The sequence below is a fragment of the Aphelocoma coerulescens genome, chromosome 2 (assembly GCF_041296385.1).
Source record: "Aphelocoma coerulescens isolate FSJ_1873_10779 chromosome 2, UR_Acoe_1.0, whole genome shotgun sequence".
Classification (NCBI taxonomy): Eukaryota; Metazoa; Chordata; class Aves; order Passeriformes; family Corvidae; genus Aphelocoma; species Aphelocoma coerulescens.
In genome coordinates this window covers 72,598,141-72,621,467 of record NC_091015.1, presented here as the reverse complement: position 1 = coordinate 72,621,467, position 23,327 = coordinate 72,598,141, and the positions used below count along the sequence as shown (strand labels likewise).

The 23,327-nt window shown below is 38.1% G+C and overlaps 1 protein-coding gene across 6 annotated transcripts in view; it reads left to right on the top strand.

The window, feature by feature from the left end:
* CDKAL1 (CDK5 regulatory subunit associated protein 1 like 1) overlaps positions 1–23,327 on the top strand; it is a 383,689-nt gene that overhangs the window by 261,590 nt on the left and 98,772 nt on the right. For all 6 annotated transcript variants that reach the window (XM_069007992.1, XM_069007993.1, XM_069007996.1 and 3 more), the window contains exon 12: positions 10,491–10,671. In XM_069007992.1, coding sequence (XP_068864093.1) covers positions 10,491–10,671 — 181 coding nt within the window. The remainder of the gene's footprint in view (positions 1–10,490; positions 10,672–23,327) is intronic.

Sequence of the window (23,327 nt, the reverse complement as noted above, 5' to 3'; positions counted from 1 at the left end):
TAGGAGCAGTAGTTCCCTGTGCAACCTCTTTACTGTACGTATTCTACTCTTTAAGGGGAAAAAAAAGTTTTAGAGAGGTGACAGTAAAAGGTTTTAACCTACCAGATAGTTGATATGTGAGGGATACTGGCTCTGAAAAATTCACATTTAAGAATGTATAGGAATGTACATCAAAAACTGTCTGGTGTAAAACTGCAGCATTGTTTGGTTAGAGTACATGAACTGTGATTTAAATGTCTCTGGCTAACATTCAGGAAAACTGCTTATGGCTGCTAAAGCCTTGCCCCAGACAACCTGCCTGCTGCTCTGTTAAATCTGTGACTCTTAGGTTTAATTATAACAACACCTTTTGTAAGTACTGTGTCGATAAGGATGTAGCATATCAGCTGCTGTGTTTTGGGGGATCAGCTGGTGTGGTAAAAGTTGTGTTTCATTAGGTACTTTAAAAATGGAATGAAGGTTATGTTAAATTTAGTGCCCATCACACCTATGTTTTTAACTGCTGTTTCCTTCATGGTGTTGATCCTTTCCATGTAGATCTTTGCAGCTGGAAAACTTTTCATGTGGTGATTTCTCACGAAGTTATTAGACAGAAAAAAGATCCAGTCAAATTGTTTGTATAGGTTGCAATATGAAGGAATTGTGTCTCTTTTAAATCTATCGGCTGTTTGGGGCTAACTCTTTCGAGCTGAGCAAAATCTGCCTAGTGTCTGTCCTGCCATTCTCTGCTCTTTCTCTGTGCTGCAGAAGTTATTAGTATAAATGATCTTGAACCAAAGCCTTGGAATAAAACATCTGGCCCATTTGAAATTTTAGTTAATAATTTTTTAATCTTGATTAATACTTGATTGTGTTTCAGACAGAAATCTTACATTCTCTGTTAAAGTCTTGCAACTTGTCATACTACTACTACTCCTTTGACAATTTCTTCTGTTCCCCTTTACCACCACATTGCTGACTTTGGCTTGTCTTTGAAATGTGCTTGGCCTTCTTTTTGCTTTCACTTCGAGCTTATTTATTTCTCTCTTGCCCCTTACCTTGTGTAAGTTCCATTGCTTTTTGCTATCTGCATACTAGAAAACAAATTAACCCAAACCTGAAAGAAAGATGTTAAAAGCAGATCATTTATCTAAATTCTAGAACTGTTTTAAGAGATTTTTATCTTGTTTTGCCTGTATTGTTAAATGCTGTCAACGCCCCTCTCAAAAAGGATAGATTACAATGGGCAATGTTACTGTAAAGACTGTCAGAGATTATCAGAGGTATGGCAGATCTTCACACAAAGGAAATTAAAGACTCTTCAATCTGGAAAAGTGCTAATTGAGAGGTACTAGAACAGAGGTCAGTAAAATCATGAAGAGCACTGAGAAGGTGAGCAGAGTTGTTACTGGTCTCTCCCAGCATAACAATTAGGGAGTGTCAAATGGAATTAGCGAGTGGAAGGCTCACCAGAGATTTTTTTTTCTTTTAAGTGGTTTTGAAATGGAAGGGTTTAGATTCAAGGGGAGACTTGTTGACAAGTTAATAGAGAAGAAATCCATCAGAAGCTACTAGTTACAAAACACCTTTCTGACAAAATCCAGTTGGAAGGATGAAGGGATTCTGGGGAGGGCGCAACATCTAAAATACTTCCCTGGGCTACTTCTGATGCCTATTGCTAGAAGTGCACTGCTGGCTTAGATGGACCTTTGGACCAGTCTGTCATATCTTCAAGATCCATGAAAGATTGCAGGACTGTAGAGCTTTTTTTTTTTTTTTTTTTTTTTTTTAATTAGCGTTGTTTAATGGAGCCCTGCTTGCAATTTTGTTATTTGGTTTCATCATGCCAAAGAGGCATGCTAATCATTTTGTTTTATATGCCTGATTTGTGTCAGAGTGAAAAGCTAAATGACTGTCACTGAAACAGACGTGGATGGGTCCTCAGAGCCCAAGATGTTTAGTATTGGTGATAAGCATTGTGTCAGACTGAGAAAAAGTATATCATATTCTCAGCTGCTCATGCCTGAGATCTTATTATTTCTGACCGTGCCTGACAGCTTTAATGTTAAACAGTGAAGGGTCATAGAAAATTAGTGTAATTTCAATGGCTGCTTTAGTGCAGCAAACATTAAGTCAGTTCCCAAGAGCAGTTCCCTGGTGCAACCCTTAATAAATTCAAACTTTATTTTTAGGGATGACCTTTAGTAATGCGAGCCTTGATCCATTGAGATGCTGTTCACTTTTGATGCATCTCCAAATCCCTTTTTTATGCATTTTAAATCAACACACGCTTATTCTGAATTTATGTGTGTGGATAGACGGAGAGATGTAATTTAAACACATCTGTTCAAATATGCATTTCAGATCAACTTGGTGCCGGTTCTCATAATATGGCTGAGTTTTTGACGGGTATTATATCCCTAAAGTACACAGCAGATGGTATTTATTAGAGATTGAATGGAAATGAAGTTTAAGGATGTTGAGCTTTTTGTCTTAAGTCGCTCATTTTTTAATCATAAAACAATAATGATCTGAAGTTATAAATCCATAATGAAGTTCTATAAAATGTTTCTTTTTTATGGGGAGAGTAGAACACCTTACAGTTGAATAAAGTTAGTCCAAGCCTTAACTGTTTGATTTGGCTTTTAAGGTTTTTTTTTGTTTGGTTGTTTTTTTTTAGGAAAATTGTTAATGGGAAGTATTATAATGTTTCTCCTAAACCATTTGGGCTACATTTAGTAGGAACTCTGGCAACCTTCACTACAATTGTTTGAAGAGAGTAAAACCGTGTGTAGTCTTTCATCCTGAGGCAGTGAGCCACACTAATTATAAGATATACTTTTTATCTAGGTCACTATTCCCTGGTAACAAGGGCAGCCTGTTCCCTACTTGCACAGAGTCCCCCAAACCTACACCTTCTCAAGCTGAGTTCTGGAAATCAGGTCTGCTCACTGCCTCCAGGTGTCATTCAGCCCAGTTTCCGAAAGAGCTCTTCTGGGGGCAGGAGGTGGGTTTGGAAAAGAACAGTCATTAAAAAATACCTGTTCTCACTCTCTGTTAAACTCAGACCTGTTAGATTGTGCTTCTTGATCACAGATACTGTTCTACAGCCTGTTTAAGGTGGCTTACATCAAAACCACTAATTGCCCCAAATTCAAAGCCAGCATATTAAGCTGCACTTGCAAATCCGTTGGACACTGCTGCAGATCACAAAGCGCAGGTGTAACATGTTCCCGGTGGGAATCACCACCAAGAGCAGCCTCAAGTGCTCTGTGAGGTGTGGAATGCAAAAAGCAGGATACATCCCCTGACTCTGTAGCTGTCAGGCCAGACTTAATATGTAGTTTCTGCTACCTTTGAAATTTGAAGTGTTTCACTGTGAATCACCTCCAAATTAACTGGTAGGATTTAATGGCCTTGCCAGTTATTCTCCCAGGTGTATATACCTTCCTTTAGGGAAATATGCAAGAATACTCTTTCTTTCTCTGTGGTCATGTCTGGCTTTCATTTGTCTGTTTTATAATTTTTTAATCAAAGCAAACATATAAACAATATGGCATTGCAATTTTTTTTTCTGGTTTGTTGTCTTGGGTATCAATATCAGAGAGATATGATCTAAGCTATGAAAATAAGTTTTTTAAAAAATATTGAAACTGTGCATTTTACACACATTAACAAAATATTACTTACTTAAAACATCTGCTAGTATTCATTGTCTCAATAGTTGAGTAAAAGTGAGTTGATTTATAAATGAAGCACTTAAAGACTTCTGCATGCAGTATCAACATAGTTACCTTTCTTGCTTTAATTCAGGCACACTGAAGTGAAGGAGAACTGATTTGTGAGACAACCTGGAGTTGTGTTACACAGTTATAGAGAACATTTTAAAGTATTTGAAATAACATAATTTCTTATATCCTATATAATTCCTATGTAAATTTTCTTAAATAGTAATGTTCTTGATATATATAGCTACTTTTTAATGAGGTGTCTTACCAAAGGACAGTTTATATCTAGCTGTAAGGGTCAGTATGTTATCATTTAAGAGACTTTACACAGAAGTGTTTATGACATGTCTATTGTCATTTAACCAAGGCACTTTCCAGTTTCACTCCATGTGTAAATCAGTTTAGCAATTGATATGAGGGTTCAAAAGAACTTGTTTTTTTGACACAGAGGTTCTGAACTCACACATCCTGGGCTGTTTTGAAACACATATGGAAAAGATTACTAAGAAGAACACTCTCAGTGGATAGTAATTTATTAGATGACTGTTCATCCATTGTGTAATTTAGGGTAAATCATAACTAGAAGAGGATGGAGAACCCTCTGCTTCAGAAATTATGTTCAGGTTTAGTTGCCCAACTCCAGACACTTAACAGAGGAATATATTGTCCTGTGCTGCATTCACAGTCCATGGAGAGAAAGAGAGTGCCAAAGGATTTCAGAATAGAAACAGGCTGAGTTCCTTTGTCAAAGTGTGGGGATTTTTCCATGGCTTAATCCTCAAGTTAATCTCCATATAGTCAAGAGAGAAGCAGGGTGAAGTTTCCTGTTGTTCCTAGGCAGTGCTTCCAGCTGAGAAGTCTGTTTCTCTTGTGCTAGCTCCAGCTCGTGTGGCTCCTCAGTGAGCAATTCAAGTTGAAATCAGAAATCCCACAAGACTAGGCCTCATGGAGAAAAGAGAAGGAGGGGGGGAAAGGGCTTCTGGAAGACTGTGTGTGGTCACGGGGAAGATGCAAACACGTCCTTCATCTCCAACACCAAATGCCATGGTGAGGTGCCTGTTAGGCTCCGTAAATATATTTGGAAGACTAACTCAGATACCTTCCAATTATTTCATCAATTACCCCCATTTTATTTGCATGGGCACATACTGCAGAAGCATTCTAAAATATAAAATAATGTATGATTCTGAAATAACATTTCAGAGCAGACTGGTTTTATTTTCATAAAAATTACACTTTTTTCCCTAAAATTTTTTCAGTGCAGATTTCTAATTTATGAATCAAGAAGTTGCAATGTCATCACATTCTTTGTTTTGACTTTAATTACTATAAATTACCCCGGCAGTTCTCATACCCTTGTGTAAGACCATATAGTGTTTTCTTTTTATTCATATTGCTATTTATTCTATTCCAGTATTTTGTTATACTGTAAGAGGTGGAGGTGGCTGATCTTGCTTAAGAGCAAGATGGTGGCTTTAAGTAATTTCTGGATTCAAATGTTAATTGCTGAAATGGAAGTGAGAAGAATATGTGATCATGCGAAAGTATTTCAAGTGGTCATGTGAGTAGCTGAAGGTAATAATTTTAGCTCCTTTACATAATTTCTTCCCTGAGCATGGATTTGGTTTGTAATGGTTATTGCTAAAGGAAATGTTTTGTGTAGCTAAAACCACATGAAATGGTCCATGTAACAAGTGAATCCTAGAAATTTTCACAATTTTGCTGCTGCTTTCCTTAGAAGTATTGCTCTGTGAAAATCGGGGGGGGGAGGTTTTTTACTGTTTTATTTTTGGCAGCTTCACGCTTTTATCTCTTTTCTAAGTCGCTTGTCTGTGGCTTGACTTCCAGGCATCAGATGCTTCCTTGGGTCTGACTTTTTTCTCTGACCCTAGGGGCTGACTTGGTTCCTCTTTAGGCAGAGGGTAAGATGTTGCTTTTCTTCTGTATTCATTTGGACACGCCTTGTTCTTCCTTTCTATGGGGTTTGGATACCTGTGCTCTCAGCACTTGTTCATGGGTGTGTTGGTCCTTACAGCATCACACTAAAGCAGATGTGTCTTCACTGTATGATGAAGTAGTTGCTTCTTTTTAGGTGGTCAGAATTGCCCAGGATGATGGTGTTTGCATTGCTGGTCTAGTTCAGTACAGCAAAACATCACTCTGCCTGTGTAGATGGAAGGTATTTATGTATGTAGAGGGACATAGGGAAGAGAATATTCAGGAACCCTAAGTATTAGGGCTGTATTATCTTATACATGGCATTGATTATTCCTCCAATTCATCTTTTTCTGAAATTCCACATTTTTATTGTAAAACATCCCAATTGAGAGTCAACATGTGTTGTAGAGCTTCTCTCCTACACCCTAGAAAACATTTGTGGAAACTGAATATTGAGACTAATGGTAAATGTGTTCATGTAATAAATGTTACAGGGGATGTTCAGCAGCTTTGTCTTTGTTTGCTTCAGAATAGATAAGCAGTATTTAATGTAAAAAAATAATAATACTAGGTGATGCACAAGAACTTGTTTTTGTGTGATTTTGGATCATATTTCATAGCTGGGGCAATTCTTAAACATCATCTGAATCTATGTAATAAAGAATTTTGTCCTGCTTTCTTTCAGACTGTCAGAGAAAAGGTCACTTTAATTTTCACGTGTGTATGTGTTTTATATTTTTCCGTAGTTATATCTTTTTTCCCCCTCTTTTTTCATTAGGAAATTATGTTCCGCATGTGGGACTAATTGTACATATTTTTGTTCATCACTGCTTTGAGAAAAAGTCTTAAGAGCTTGATTTTTGTCATTTTGGATTTTATTTTGAGTGAAATCTCATGCTTTTCTCCCCTTTTTAAACTTCTTGTTAAACAATATAATCAGCAATGATATAAAAATGTGCTGTGCAGTGTCATATTTTAGGCAGTTACACTGGATTGAACTGTAATTAATTGCTGTTGCTGAATACACCCTGGTCCTTATTCTCTTTTTGTACCCAGGCTTTTCTTTGTATGTAATAATTCCATCCAGGAAGAAATCTAATTACTAAGATAATTAACACCTTATCAGCAAACGGAATTCAGACATTTGTAGAGTTTATGAATTTTTAAAATATGTAATTTCCTTTTAACTGAATGACAACTGGTGTTATGGAGAAAAAGAGCATATTTTATTGTATCTAGCTTGATTGGACCTTATAATTCATGTTGCTATAGAAACAACCAGGCCTTTATAAAGGATGGTATTACTACTACCATTGGTAATAAATGCTTTGACTGTTGCCAATAGTGTCATTAAAATGGATAAAATAACTTCATTATAATGGTTTTGTCAAATGTAATGAATGTTCTGTTCATGTTCTGAGAAATGGCAGCTGATGTTAGGTGGCATTGGTTTGTAAAGTAATATACTCTCTCTTCCATGAACTTACTACTGCTGCACAAGATATTTGTGGGATGAACAAAATCATGTTGCAGGATATAGTGCTGCTCTCTTCACTCAGTCCTTAAAGATAAGGAATTTTATTGTTACTTGATATCAAGCAGAAGTTCATATCTTGATGTTTGTCAGCCTTAAGAAAGCAATGGTAACTGAGGGTGCTGAGCCATCAGCTCTGGAGATTCCTGCTGTTCTGCACAATATCCATCTTGTGTTTCCCACTTAGGGTTATTGGATCAAGTCCTTGAAAATGTTCTGTTTTATACTGATTTTGATTTGTCATTCAAATGCCATCTTTTAAATTAATCTCAGATGATGGAGTCTGAATTCATGAACTCAAAAAGGAATTGATAGAATTTGTTTTCTTTGGTGGCGATTTTTCATAAGGAAAAGGTGGAAGAAGATTCTAATAATATCTAATAAATTCCCATGCTGCTACCTATATATGCAGACACATGTTAAAAAGAGGACAAGACATTCACTTTAATATAAGCTCATTGCCAATACTTAAACAACAACAAAAAAAGTTTCGAAAAAAAATCACAAAATATATTTACTCCCATATACAATTTGTTTGAAGGCTGTTATGGTGAATATAAGCTATGGTGTAATATTGCACCTAATCAAATTAATAAGAACAGTACTCTCTGCTTCCCTTTTCTTGGGTCTTTTGCCAACAGATTTTTCCTTGTCCAGTAGAACTCATTGTTTCAGGAAGTTTTTCTTTCAGTTATTCAGACACAAGTTTCTTCACTCACTATAACCACAGCATTATTTTTTTTTTCTTGTGGTGATGTACTTTGTAATAAGAAATTACAGTTTTCTTTGGCTACTGGAATGCTTCATAAATGTAATTTGGATTTTGTGCATTGACATTCATAATTCTGCATTGTCTTATCCTGATGAGGGGAAGAGAAGCCTTCCATCCATTTCTTTATGTTAGAGACAGTCTTGGAGATCCCTTCTTAAACTCAAGTGTGAACTGTGCTTGTGACAGTTGTCTTTATGCCATTCACCCCTGAAACAATCTCTCTGAGCTGATCCCTTGCCTGTAGCCTACATAAGAGCTGTAGAATTATTTAGGTTGGAGGGGACCTCTGGAAGACATCTCATCTATTCCTCCTACCTGAAGCAAGGCCAGTTCCAAGTTAGATACCACCAGTATTTTTATAAAGTTCTTACTTTTCTCCATAAGTCACTTTTACTTCAGTTTATAATTTTTTACTAGCAGCATGAGGTCATCTCTGCATTGTGGAAACAGTCTCATCTGTGTCAGGAAGGAGCACTGAGCACTCTTATGTTTCTGCCTCTCTCCAGAGGATGTTTATCATTATTCCCACTCTATGCAAGCAGGCTGAATATAAAACAGGGCTGTGGCTCCACAGTTTCTCCAATGCAGCAGTCATCCAGCTGACTAGTGTCAGATTTGGAAAACTGAGCTGGTGTCTCCTGGGTCACAGGGAGTACTCTGTAAATACTGTGCAGTAATCTCTTGGCTGAAGGGCTTTTTTAGGGCCATATCACAGAAACACAGAAGGGTTGAGGTTGGCAGGGACCTATGGAGGTCATGTTTTTCAACCCCCTTGCTCGAGCAGTGGTACCTTGAGCCAGTGGCACAGGACCACTACCAGATGGCTTGTGAATACGTGCAAGGAGGGACACTCCATGCGTTCCCAGGGCAAGATGTGCCAGTGCTTACTCATCCTCAGTTCCTGATGAGGAGCACACCACTGGAGCCCTCATGGCCTTGACTGTTGCCAGAGCTCGGTAGTCACTTTTAATACTGTCCAGGTTTCCACTGGCAGCATCATTTGTTCTCACATGGAATAACAGTGGTGAGTAGTAGTCAAAGGGCCAGGTGAGGCCCACAGCACCCTGGATCCTTGGCAGACAGCAAACCTCTCTAGATGGCTGGCTGGGTTAACAGAGGGATGCCTTTGTCTGCCAGAGCAGGGAGTCACCCATTACAGTGACGTGGTGCTTCTTCTTGGTAGACCTGCATGGGTTAGAGGGACCAGACACCTTACTTATCAGCACATCTACCTCCACTTCAAGAGAGTAATGAACCTACTTTGCAGTTGTAAGGCCTTAATTTGGCCAAGATCTTTCCTCTCTCCATCCTTCCCCTTCTCCAGAGCTCGTGCTTTCCTTGCTAGTGGGGATTGACACTACCTGCTTCTCTACTGAAGATAAGGGGCTGAGCCTCTTCAAACTGTTGAGGTGCAGAGAATCACAGAATTGTTAAGGTTGGAGAAGACCTGTAAGGTCATCAAGTCCAACCATTAACCTGGCACTGCCATCTCGTTTTCTTCTTCTCTGATGCTGCCCAGCCTCCTGTAACTTCTCCACTTGGAGGCACAGCTCCTCCAAAACAGCCCAGCTCCAGTGGGACAGAGGGCCATCTCCCCTGGAATCAGAGAGAGCCCCCAGGGAGTCCCTGCAGCCTGGAGCTTGGAGGTCTGCATCCACCCTCTGAAGCTCAGTCTGGGTGCAAGCCTTGACAGCTGCTCCGGCTGCTCCAGTATCTACTGGGAAAGTGTTCATGGCATGTTCCCACCATGTCCAAGATTGTGATGGTGGCACAATTTCAACTGAAGCCCCCTAACTTCACCCTCTTCTGTGCATCCTTCTGTATCTGTGGGCTGTCTCTGTCACCTGTGCTCGTTTAACCTGATGTGTGTGTGTAAGGGTTCTGCATATTCAGTCCAAGGGGAACAGTTAGGAAATGTTGATCTTGCTTAAATAACAGCTCCATGCCTTTGCATTTGTGAACTTAAGTATTTTGTTTTCCTTTTAAAGCAAGGCATAGGCTGATGTTTCAGAATACTGAGTCAAAAATTAACATGTGTCTAAAGATTATTTTTTGCTTATAAGCCAGTTCTGTTCAAATTTGCTAGGTGGTATGACATGCCAGTCCCCTCTTTCAGATACCCTGTTCTACTTTGGTAGCAACATTATAAAACATTAAATAGTTGACATTTTCTAGTGACTAGTCTCAAAAGGTTTACATTTTATGGATTAAGCAATCAGAATTCAAGAAATAACAAGGTCTGCTGATTACCTCTAATTTTGATTGAAGGAAGAGTTGATCCAGATGTTTTCACTCTTCTGTCACAATCCTAATCCAGTATTTGCTGCAATGTCTTCTATTACTTGTGCTCTTGGCTGAGCACCAAGTGCATTTCTCATTACCAAGCAATGGTGTTAAAATCTCTTTTTCCCCAAAGATCCATTTAGGTCTCAATTTCTATAGATAAAGTTGAAGGCTATAAGTCTATGTACACTAGCTTTTAAGGGAGCAAGACTTTTACATGTCCTTAGTTAAGTGTTTCTTTCTACTTTCTTTACAGAGTGCCTGGAATAACAATTGCTACAGACATCATTTGTGGTTTTCCAGGAGAGACAGATGAAGATTTTCTAGAAACAATGAAACTTGTAGAACTGTACAGGTTTCCAAGCTTGTTTATTAATCAATTCTACCCACGCCCAGGAACCCCAGCTGCAAAAATGCCTCAAGTTCCAGCTGCAGTGGTAAGATCCATTTTCAGATGCCTTTAATACATAAAGCATGTACATGAAAATGTACATTTTCTGCAGAACTGTGCCACATTCAGTTGAAGGATTTTTTCAGTCCAGTAAGGGAAATTACACTAGCTAGATCACTGAATGTGTTTTCATAGATAAATGACTGTTCAGATTGTGAGGAAGAGTAATACAGTGCTTATACTGAGAAGGTCTTGTCTGCTTTCTATCAAGTTTGGGGTAAATGAGTACCAAGAGTAGCAGCTGATTGATTACACATATTATTTTTTTTTTCATTTTAAGATTTTTGAGACTCTAGCAATCTAAAGTTTATTGTGAATAATTATGCAAAGTATTAATAATAGAGCAGTGATAATCTCAGATTTATTTGTCAAATATCAAATTTACAGGCCACTTCTTCTGAGACTCTCCTTATGCACTGCTTATAAATTTTACTTCCTTCAGCCTGCATGTTAAAGGACATTAATAAAATTGGAGTTTATCTTTCATTTCTAGTTCCTTCCTTCCTTCCTTCCGAATTCCTTCCGAATTCCTTCCTTCCTTCCGAATTCCTTCCTTCCTTCATTCCTTCCTTCCTCCCTTCCTCCCTCCCTCCCTCCCTCCCTCCCTTCCTCCCTCCCTCCCTTCCTTCATTCCTTCCTTCCTTCCCCCTCCCTCCCATCCTTCCTTCCCCCCTCCCTCCCATCCTTTCCCTTCCTACAATCCCCTTAACACTTTCTAATTTCCAACATTCTCATCTTAAATTCCAAGGTGAAAAAGTCTGGTTTTATATAGAAGGTACATAGCTATTGACTGTATTTTGCTTGCTATAAATAGCTATTTATAAGCAATAATCATAGCAATAATATCAGAAGGCATGGTTTGATTTATTTTACAAAAATTGAATTTGTTATTTTTGTAATCTGAATCTCAAAACAGGAAAGTATCCAAGATTGATGCCTGTAGTAATTCAACTCATTACTGTATCATTTTTATGGGCATAAATAACATTTATATTTCCTTTCAGTGTAAGAATGAAAGTCAGCCAGAAATGTAAATCAATTTAAATAAAAACCTATTTCTTTCAATTTATGTATCCTGGTACACCAACATGAAGTCAAAACAATCTATTGGAACTTGTATCCCTTTGCTTGTATGTTGGAAAGCTAAACAAAGTCTCTGTGCTTGCTCTTAGTATATACCATGAATTCCATAGGATGTGTCAGCTGCTGGAGACATAAAATGAGATTATATCTGGCTTCTTCAGTTTACTGTTTAGTGTAGTGCAGCTGGAGCAATGACTGTTCATTTATTGTAGACGATCTTATAATGGGAAATTGTACATTTTCAAATAGAAGTACCTGCTGTTAAAGTAGTCTCCTTAGTGTAACCAGCTCACAGTGTTGCATTATTTGTCTTAGTTTTGAATGCTTTTTATATATTTGATAAATTAAAAGAAGTTCAGAAATGTAATTTTTTGAAGGTAGGAAGTTTCAAAATCAAAACATTGATTTATGTTTCAGGTTTGTATTCCTTCATTCCCAAGTTTTTAAGCATGGTATTTTCATGGGAGGTGCAGAGAGTTTAAGTTAATTTACCCACTTCTGTTTAACTGGGTGCTTATCGGAAGACAATATGCAAAGAGATAAATTATTAAAAGAACATTAGCTGTTCTGTAGTTAGAAGTATTACTTGGAAAACGGTAATTGTCAATTTAACCCAGTTTTACATTCTTTCTTCTTATTTGTAGCACTAGTACTTATTGCTTTCAGTGAATTAGAACCTTCAAAGAAGATAGGGCCTCTAATCCTGGGCTGATGAAAATCTGTAATTAATAGATTTTGTTTCTCTTTTTTCTTTTCTTTTCCCTGTAGTCCTTCAAAAATCCTGTGTTATGAGATCCTTTGTTCTTTTATCTCTTAGTTGAAATGGAGAGCAACTAGTCAAACAGAGCAGGAAGAGCTTGTGCTAATCTCCTATGTTTTATATTCACATTACTTCTAGACAGCAGCTGATGGTCTTTCCTGCATTACCAGAAATGGACAGGCATTTAATTTGTCATTCCTTGCTTAGAGTAACTTACATTTCTCTGCTAGGAAAAGGAAGTAGCACACAACCACCCACGTTATGCACTCTGACCCTTTCATCCCTTAATGAAATATTATCCACATTAATTAATTCATTTTATTGCATTTGCATTGGGTAAGAAACAGCACATGCACAGCTGGTACATTGGCTTGCCAGTCTGAACTTGTGAGCTTGGTGCTTCCACAGGATGTTCATAACGGTATCCTCTGCAGTGGATCTGTTGGTAGCATCTCTTTATGGGAGAAGAAATTTGTCAGTACTGCTTTAAAACAGTGCTGACTCAGCGAGCAAGTTATTTGACAACTGTCATTCTTGTTTGTTATTTTTTTTAAAGACTGAATGTTATTTGCATGTTCTTTCAGTTTTTAAATACTTCTGCAATGGACAAATGCATTGCTGATTGCAAACTGCTACACTGTTCCACTTCACCAACTCTGGCTCAAGATGGCTTTGGTGATTCTGCCCAAGTATCACAGCTGCTATAATAACATACTTGCCATGTCAGTTCCTTTTAGATTAGCTTTTTTGGAAGACTTTACCACTTCTAGAGACAGTCTTTAGAGTATGAAGCATAATAATATTTAGCACTTCCATATTTTTAGTGGATCATTTTGATCATGATCTTAAATATAATTGCTATTTTGGAGAAAATCCTCATTTGAGCTTATCTTAATAGAAAAAGCAAACAGTAGGTCAACATGGAATCATCACATAGATAATTTATCATTGAAAGCCTTACAGGCACCGATGTTTTGCTAAAAGGGCAGATGACACTAATCCGGATGGACAGTTCTGCCACCATAAATTCAGAAAAGACAGCTAAGGCTGCAGGCCTTTCTTATTTCTCCTGGAGAAAAAATGTCCATGGAGAATCAGACATCTGTCTAAATGGCCTTATCATTTCATGACCATCAATTAGATTATGCTTGCCATAAATACTCTCTCCAGTTTAGAGAAAAGTTAAAACAAACCTACACATGATTTTTCTTTTTTCTAATAAGCAATTACAGTAATGCTGAGTCATGTGCATGGAAAATGAGCCAAGATGTTGGCCAGAACTTAAATGCTGCCCAAATACTTTTTTCTTACATTTCCCCCCAGTTTACCCACCTTCTGCTAAATGCACTGTTTCAGAGATGAAGAGATGAGTCTGGATGCTCCTTATTCACTCTGAAGCGTGTTAATGATGAATGCTACTTTGTGTACTGTTATTGCTGCTATTATTGGTATTATCTATCTCAATTTCTCCATTGCCTTACTGTGTTTACTTGTAAAAGGGATAGTGCTGATAATTGCATAACTCAAATTACAGATTCTAGTTAAACTAAGAAGAAGCAATGTAAGAGAATATGATTTAGACGTGTCTGGTAGGGAACTCATATTTAGCTGCATTGCAAAGCATCAGAATAATTCTAAGTGTGAAAGTTACTTTTTTTCTCTAAAATTAAGAGTGTGTAAAACCTTATGGTTTTGATAATTTTAATTTCTCTGGTCTTTGTTTTTTCGAGGCAGCTATTAGTCATGTGGGGACTTGCAAGATTTTTTTCTCTGTCCTTGTGATTTGGTCCATAATAATTTCTGAAACATTAGGGGAGATTATCATCTCAGGATCAACTTGACTTCTGTCACTTGGAAATTACATGAGGAAATAGCCATTTTGAAAATAAGGATCGTAACAAGGGACAATTAGGTTCATCTCTAACTGAGAATAGGAGATGGCAGCTGTTTTGAGAGCAGTAATGTGACTGCAACTTCATGTTTACTGCATCACACTGCATCAACTGCAGTGTGGATTCTAATCTCTCTGTATATATTTTCGATAGTGTAAGAAATTTGGTTTCAATTATCGGTGTAATTATTATATTTTTAAAAAGCATTTTTTAGTGATATCTAGATGAAAGACTTTCATCTTTCAAAAAAAAAATTCACTTTCTCTTTCCTTCTCTCTTTCTTTATATCATCAGATAATTACGTTGCTCTGAGCTAGAAAATTTTGTCAGTCAACTATTGAACATTTCCTTTAATTCCTCTGAAGTGTCTCATTAATTTTTTCTCCCTGTATTAGTTGTATTAAGCACTATGCTTACTATACTGAGGTGAATAACCAATTTAAAAACTTCATAACTGTCCTAGTTTGGGCTGGAATAGAGTTAATTTTCCTCCTAGTTGCTGGTATGGTGCTGTGTTTTGGATTTAATATGAGAATCATGTTGATATCACTACATGATATTTCTACTTGTTGTTAAGTAGTGTTTATACCAAGTCAAGGACTTCTCAGCTTCTCGTGCCTTACCAGCAAGAAGGCTGGAGGGGCACAAGAACCTGGGAGGCTGCACAGCTGGGGCAGTTGCCCCAAGCTGGCCAAAGGGATATTCCATACCATGTGGCTTCATGCTGAGTATACAGAGCTGGCCAGCAGCAGCTGCTGCAGTTGCTCGGTCACCCTGAAGAGTTAGAAAACTAACACACTGTTGGTACACTCATCATTATTGCGAGAAAAAAATATCAGTGATCAGACCTTGTATCCCCCTCCATTTAATCGAACCATCACTTAGATCTGTTCCCATATTTACCAGTTGTAGGAGCAGTACATAATGCACTAAGAGATTTTTTCTGTAAGGACAGCATAATGCAATATATACCTCAGTGTTGTCTGCCAGACAAGTTGTATTTGATCAACTCTGTGGGAGCAGAAATTTTGTGACCTTTAGTCTATAATGGCTACTTATTTTTCTTAGACTGCTTTACTTTTACTTCCCCCTAGGAGGTCTCCAAGAAGTTTCATGATACCCTTTCATAACTGAGTGGCTGCAGATCCACCATCTCTCTCTTTGATTAGAATTCAGCAAGGCACTAGAAATAGGCATTCTTGAGTGCCAGTAGATACAGTGTGATGTTTAATTCCTCCTTTGATGGATGGATATAGGTTTTGTAGTTCTGAATCTCTGCGAAAAATAACCAGTCCTGTATCAGGCAGTATCAGCTGTCCTCTGCTTCAGCATTTTTAACTACAGGCAGCTGGACAGCAAATGGAATAGCATTGCTTGTGCAGGGGACACTTGTGCCGTGTTCAGAGCTCCAAAGGAAAGGAGCACAGGGGGACCTCGTAGGTGTTCCATCAAAGAAAAGGCTGGTAAGCTTCCCTGTTGAGCAGACAGTGAGGAATGATGATAATCGAGGACCAATCTTGCCTTTGAGCATATGCTTCAGACCTTAGTGGGTAGTGATGTGGCACAATGTGCCTGAGGAGGCCAGGGTCAGAGCTGAAGTAAGGAAAGAATTCATCTGCTGTCTGATACGGATTTAGAAGTAACTTGATAAGGTTTCATGTACTCTGTGATACATGACAGAACCAATGGCACTGTTAAGCACTTGAAGGTTGACAGAGTGCAGCTTCGGGTGGAGTTGATTAGTTAATGCGATTTAAGTGCCCAGAAATGAAGGTACCATCTCATTTCTGATTCTCACAGACATAGCAGAATCAGTAATACTTCTTGCATCAGATTAATGGTGACCGATCCAAAGATCATGCAATGGGATTGTGTAGGGATATTCTTTTAAAATTAAAGAGGAATGCTGTGGAGATCATAAGGTGGGAGAAAAGGAAAGAAAAGTAAATAGAAAAAGGAACAATGCCACTTATTCAGCAGTACTGTTACTCCAGTCTTCCATCACTGCCTATGAGCTCCCCTGTTAAGTGCTGTGACTAAATGGCATTACATGCCCCAGGAATTGGATGCAGCTGTAATAACTGCTTCTTGGCCCCTTACCCACATCTCCCCTCCCCAGCACATGCAATAATGCATGGTATAACATGCAGAATGTTCTTCATGTGTAAGAGAAGCCAAGACCGATTAATGTCTGAGTTTGACTGCTGAGTGTCTGTACTACAATTTGGTTTTCAGCAGTACACTTCTATTTGCTGTTTGCTATTCTGCCAGAATAAAGACCTGAGTGAAGCCTTTCATGACAGCTTTGGGACCAGAGAGTTAAACGTGAAGGCTGGAGGGGAAGGTAGACCATGAAGAAAACAACCAATATATAATTCTTCACCAATATATAATTTTCCACTGAACTATCATAGTATTCCAAGTTAACATTTTCCAGCAAGTTGCTTTTTAGTAGTTTTATTTACATCATGTTCCCTTATGATTTTTATGAGGTCCAGTGTGTGTTGTGAGGTACCTCACAACAACATGTGAGGTACTGCAGAAAGCCCTACAAACCATCAAGATAGCTATGAATTCTCTCATCTACAAACCCAGTTATTCTTTGATGGGTTTTATTTTGATTACTTGTCTGTTGGTTAGTGCCATATCCATGTTGGTTCTTTCTGTTACCTTCTAGATGCTTAGAATTAGTTTTGCATGTTTTCCTCCCTGTTTTTTTTCAGGAACTATATAAACTGGTTGACCTATGAAAGCCTGGTTCCTCCTTTCCTCTTAAAGATGGCCAAAACATTTGACTACTTTTGTGCTGTATCTTTAAGTCTGCCCCAGTGCTCACCATTCAGTGTGTAGCCAGAACTGTGGGTTTTGCAGTGAATTCAAAGGAATGTAATTACCTGAGAATAGGGCTTTTGTGGTAAGACAAAACTACTAAACAGAATTTTACAAATATTGAAAGACCATTTTATTTTAGAGTTAGAATCAGCTCAAGCTCAAACCACTTTAAGTTATTTGACCAGGTGCTGAAATGAAGATTTGGTTTTTTTGTTGTGGAAGACAGTTGAGCTGGTAGGTTTTAAGATAGGTTGAACCTATTCATAAATAAATTATCTGCCTATGGAGCTGCTGAAAATTCAGTTCATAGCTGAATCTGGGGAATGAGTTAAATTGCACAGTAACAGCTGGACAGAGCAGAGTCAGATCCCTGAGAAAGGACATAAGTATTTTTACTCTAGCCTGGAGCTGTGGCTCTTAAATCTTACACTGGTGTAAAATAGAAGTCTTGTGCTTTCAAGGAGCACAACTGTGTTGCTTGAGAAAACAAGTCAAAATTCAAAGCTAGACTGGAAATACATTCAGGAAACCAACTTAGTTGGTGTTCTAGTTTTTTGGATTTTGTTGTTGTTTTTTTTTTTTTTTTTTTTTACAGCAGAAACTGGTTGGAATGAAAACCACCAGCAGGTTCCTCATAAACTTTGTGCAAATCCAAGTTGAAAATATGAGCATCTTAAAGTAAAGTACAGCTATGGGTTCAATCTAGGCCATGTAAGAAAAATAAGTGGACAATAGAATAAGGAGAATATACATATGGAGGAAGAGGTAGAGTTCTTTCTAAACTTCATTGTCAGGCCGGAAATAGTTACAGAATTTGCAAGGATCATGAAACTGCTGTTAACATCATGTAACTTTGTAGACTGATGCTTGCAGCCATGTGCAGAACATATGTTGTATAAAATAAAAAGTAATTTTGGAAAATGTAGTCCTCCAAGATTTGTAGTGGTCATGAGCACTCATTGCCCATCCTCCTTCCCCTGTGAGTGTGTCTGAAAATCCTGATGGAATTGTGAGATTTTTAGTTGCAAGAAAGCTGAAATAGCATCAGGAATTTGAACACCACATAATCCTGTGCTGAATAGAAGGAAGGGAAGATACTCTCAGAGACAAGGCAGAATAGCCTTTGATTTTAAGGGAGAAAACAATTTTATCTCCAATCTACTCTTTATTCTTCTGTCCTGTTCACTGGTTCATAATGAAGTGGAAGAACAATGGAAGAAGTCTTAACTGTGCCTTTTTGTCATTTTTGTAAATTTTGGTTGAATTACTGTTAGGTAACTTATGTAAAACTGAAAAAAAATTCCATTTTTTAATTTGAAATTTTAACTCACTTTATAAACTGGACGGCTCAGAGCTAAAAACAGTGCCAGCAGCTGTAGTAATTAATAATAACTCATCCCCTAAAACTGGATGTAGGCATCAGAACAGAAAAATTTCAAAATTCCGGACTTCTTCAAATGAGAATGTGGTTTAGGTGTAAGAGTTTGTGACTTAACACAGCAAATTAATTTGTATCAGAGAGCCAACTAAGCTTGTCCATCATTTGCAAATAATGTAACATTATGATGGCCCATACAAAGTGCTTTGGAAGGAAAGGACACTGAAATATCCTGAGGTGGGTTCTTGGTGACCCTTTATTGAACTTCATCTGTCTTTGGTAATCCAAGTACACTCCCTCAAAGCCGTCACAGTCGATCAGGTCAGTGAGTGCTTTGGAACTCGTATCTTCCACTGTTTTCATTGCTGCGCCTGCACCTCTGGTCATTGGGCTAAAAATCTTGGAATTCCTGAAAACCTGGAAGTAGAGTGGAGGACTGAGTAACGGATGAAGATAAAACAGTGAGAGCAGTTTTTGTATGTGTAGTGAATTCGTGTGTTGTGGGTACACATGTGGTCTCTTATCACAAAGTGAGCACTTGAGCACTGCTTCTCCCAGTTGGTAGCACACTGTGACCTCTCCAGCACTTCTCTCTCGGTTCTTCTTGGAAAGTTGGAAAACCTAGTGCTTTCAAGGCTTCTCGTGTGTGGTACAGCACACAGATACCTCACCAGATTGTAGAAAGGAAAATAGTGCCCTGCAGACAGGTCTGTCCTGGGCTTATGTATGCTCTGGGCTTAACATATCTATAGATATAGATATGTAGATATTTTAAAATTACATTTCATTACTAAGATGTAGTTTGCAGTTCATTCTGGTTTATATTATTGTGTAACTGGCTGCATTAACTATACATATTTAAAAACAGTCTGTGCCTTGGGACCAATCACTTAATTTCTGATTTAGTGTCAATCTAATTTGAAATATGGCTAATACCTCAGGCCAAGATTCAGCTAGATATTTTGTTCTACAAATTGTTTTTGACCTAAGCAGTCTTCCTAATCAGTTATAGTGGCATCCTTAGGAAATACCCACCTCATACAGACTGTGAAATTTCTACATGAATTTCAGATATAAAAATCTATCAGAAGTGAGACAGAGCATTTTACAAACTATACCAAATTTATGGACCCTCAAAATGAACAACTGCTGAAGGCCTTTTCTGAAATTAAGAATTGCTTTGTGAAAGTCTTCAGAATAAATTTTGCGTAATTTATGGAATCATAGAATTGTAGAATATCGTGAGCTGGAAGGTTATTGACTACAACTGTGCAGGACATCACAAGAGTCACACCTGGTGCCTGAGAGCATTGTCCAAATGCTTCTTGAACTCTGTCAGGCTTGGTGCTGTGACCACTTCCCTGGGGAGCCCTTTCCAGTGCCCAACCACCCTCTGGGTAAAGAAGCTTTTCCTGATATCCGGCCTGAACCTCGTCTGACTCAATGTCGTTTCCTCAAGTCCTGTCACCGGTCACCACAGAGAAGAGCTCAGTACTTCTCCCCACTCTTCCTGTCACGTGGAACCTGTAGACTGCAATGAGGTCTCCCCTCAGTCTCCTCTTCTCCAGACTAAACAGACCAAGTGACCTCAGCTGCTCCTCACACAGCTTCCCCTCGAGGCCCTTCACCATCCTCATGGCCTTCCTTTGGACACTCTCTAATAAACTCTCTAATAGTTTCATGTCTTTTTTGCATTGTGGCACCCAAAGCCACAAATAGCACTCAACGTGAGGCCGCCCCAGTGCAGAGCAGAGCGGAACAATTCCCTCCCTTGCCCGGCTCTAATGCTGTGCCTGATGCCCCCCAGGACAGGGTTGGCCCTCCTGGCTGCCAGGGCACTGCTGGCTCATGTTCAACTTGCCATCAACCAAGACCCCCAGGTCCCTGTCTGTGGTGCTGCTCTCCAGCATCTTGTTCCCCAGTCTGTCTGTCTGTACACCCAGGGTTGCCCCATCCCAGGTGCAGAATCCAGCACGTGCCCTTGTTAAATTTCATATGGTTGGTGATTATCTCTAATACAAAGTGACAGGAATAACAAGCATTAATTGTAAGATAAATTAAAATATTTCAAATTTACCAGAAGGAATAAAATTCAGCAATATTTGTAAAATATATGAGTTTGAAGTGTCTGTATTATGTAGCTAATATATGGGAGGTAAGAAGGAGGAAATTGCAATGCACATGGTTTAATTGAAAATGGATCCTTCAACAAATTATTTTAAGATAGGTTGACAGATGTTCTTATGAAGATCCTATGCTGTTTTTTGAAAGTATCTGTAGTTTTCCATAAATCAGAAATAAAATGTGAAATAGACTAAACCATAACCATTTGTGTTGCCGTAATCCTGAAGATAGCATTCCTTTAATGTTTGCAACCATTTTCCAGTATTAATGATCAGTAAAGCTGTGTGAAGTTTTATATATTTTGCTCTTTTAGACAAAAGACACATTGCACAGAGTCACAGAACCATGCTCTATTTTTTTGAAAGAACCATCATGTGTAAAAAAAAGTATACAAAATATGAGTTATGAATGTATAGTTCTATTGTTAATGGGAGCTGGAAAAAACGTCCACTATCCTGGAACATTGAGGTGAACTGCTGAATAACACACTATACACTAAGTGATATTTTCCGTGTATGAATCAAAAATTATTAGAAATTTATTTCTTAAAGCAAGCTGAATATGTCTGGGTCAGTAGTTTTAAGTAGAACAGTGAGTCTGTTTTAACATAGTAACCAGGTAGGTTAGGTCAAAAAGACTAGCTAATCCCCAAATTATTGTCTGCTTCGTTAGAGATGTGATCAGAAAGACAGGAATAATGTCAGTAGAGGTGAGTTAGTGATAGGAAGCAGAGAACTTGTCAGGTCTGTATTGTCACTTCTGCTCTTTCAGACTTTACAGGGCATGGATGCAAGTGCAGAATGAACACCAGGTATGATTTTATCAAGAAATCTGGCTGGGGCGCAATGGGGTTTTTTTCAGGATCTTTTCTAAGAGAGTGATGCATTGAATAATTGAGGTCAAAGAGAATGGTTCACTGGTTTCTGATAACTTTTTTAAAAGCTGTTTTGCAGACCAAAAAGCAATCTGCAAACTTTGATAACATGGTGGTTCCAGTGGCTTGGCTCATATCTCTCTGTTGTGGTTATAGGTACATAGATTTAAGACTTTATGGATTGAATCTCCAAGCAAGGTTTTCAAATGTACCTTGGTTGGAGTAGTTGCTATCTCCCTCACTGTTGTTTTGCCAAGTAATTCTGTGGAGATTAAAGTTAGTCCAGTTGGTGTCTTTGGGTAGAGTGCTGCCTGCTGCGTTCTGATTTATAAGAGTTCAGAGTTTGGAACTACCCAAGGCCTCTGTAGTTTTGAGATCACAGATGTAACGTAGGGGAAAAGAAAGACGTAGCTTTTTTACTGATCAGAAAATGGATGCTACTGAAGTCAGAGGATGTCACAACACAAAACATGTTAGAAAGTGCTGTTTCAGAAAAGGAAGCTCCAATCTCATGGGTTTGCGAGTGTCTGTTACTCTGGAGCCTCTGTGCTTTCATTTATACTGGGGAGGAAAACTGTGAAAATACTTGAAAGCTGCTTCATTCTTCTCCCAAAGTGTATCAAAGTTGTAGTTAAATTTTTCCTCGATTCACTAAGTTTAATGTGACTTTAAAGTATGTAATCCATTAGATACTACAGAAGGAGGTAATGTGGTTTTCCAGACTTATTTGAAAGAAAAACACAATATTGCTATTGGTTGGTTGTTAGCATGCTCAGGGATGGGGGTGGGATACTTTATAAACTCTAAATTTTAAAAGGTTCCTACGGCAAAATAAAATTGTTTTTTAATTCTGATCAGCAGTAGGTAAAAGAGAAATGGGGGAGATGACTGGTAGGTGAGGGAAGAGAACTGAAATAAAGACATTAATCTGGTCACCTTGTCACATTATTCACTGTACTCGTGAAGGAAAAGAAGCGTATTTGAACAGAAACAGATACACGTTCTTGTTACTGAAGGCTGCCCTGTATATCGGAATGATTTGCCATCATGGGAGCAAGAAAACAAAGGCAGGAGAACTTTGCTGGCGATATATTGATGCTGAGACCTTCAGTGGAACTGCTGGAATCTGCAGATCTGTCACAGTATTAGGCTGGAATTATTAAGAACTTTGAAGGTGAAAGTAGACTTCATAAAATTGAAAGTCAAGTCTAAAGGAAAGCAGCAATACCTTCATATTGGGCATAATTTTGTCCCTTTTATTCTTAGATGAAAATCTGAGAATATTCCATTTAAGTAGCTTCTAAGTAATCTGTAATATAAATACCTCAGCGATATTGTAGTTCTCCCTCGCATAAACATTGTAGACTATGATACCATGCTTGAAAAGAAAACAAACAAGTTTTGGACTACATTAAAATCATCTGAAAGACAGGTAAATATCACCCAAGTATGAAAAGAGGATCACGAGCAAAGTGCAATATACATGTGTGAGCCTACAATGTTTAGCTTTTGTTATAACTATTCCATTTGTAAAATTATTTTTCTCAAGTATATTCTGATTATAAAAATTTATTATTAGGGTACCCCTACTTTTACCCTATTTTCACACCATTATTTAAAAAAAAAAAAAAATTCTACAGTATTCACCACAAAATTCAATGCTGGTTTACTTGTGCAGAAAAGATTTTAAACAGTTTTA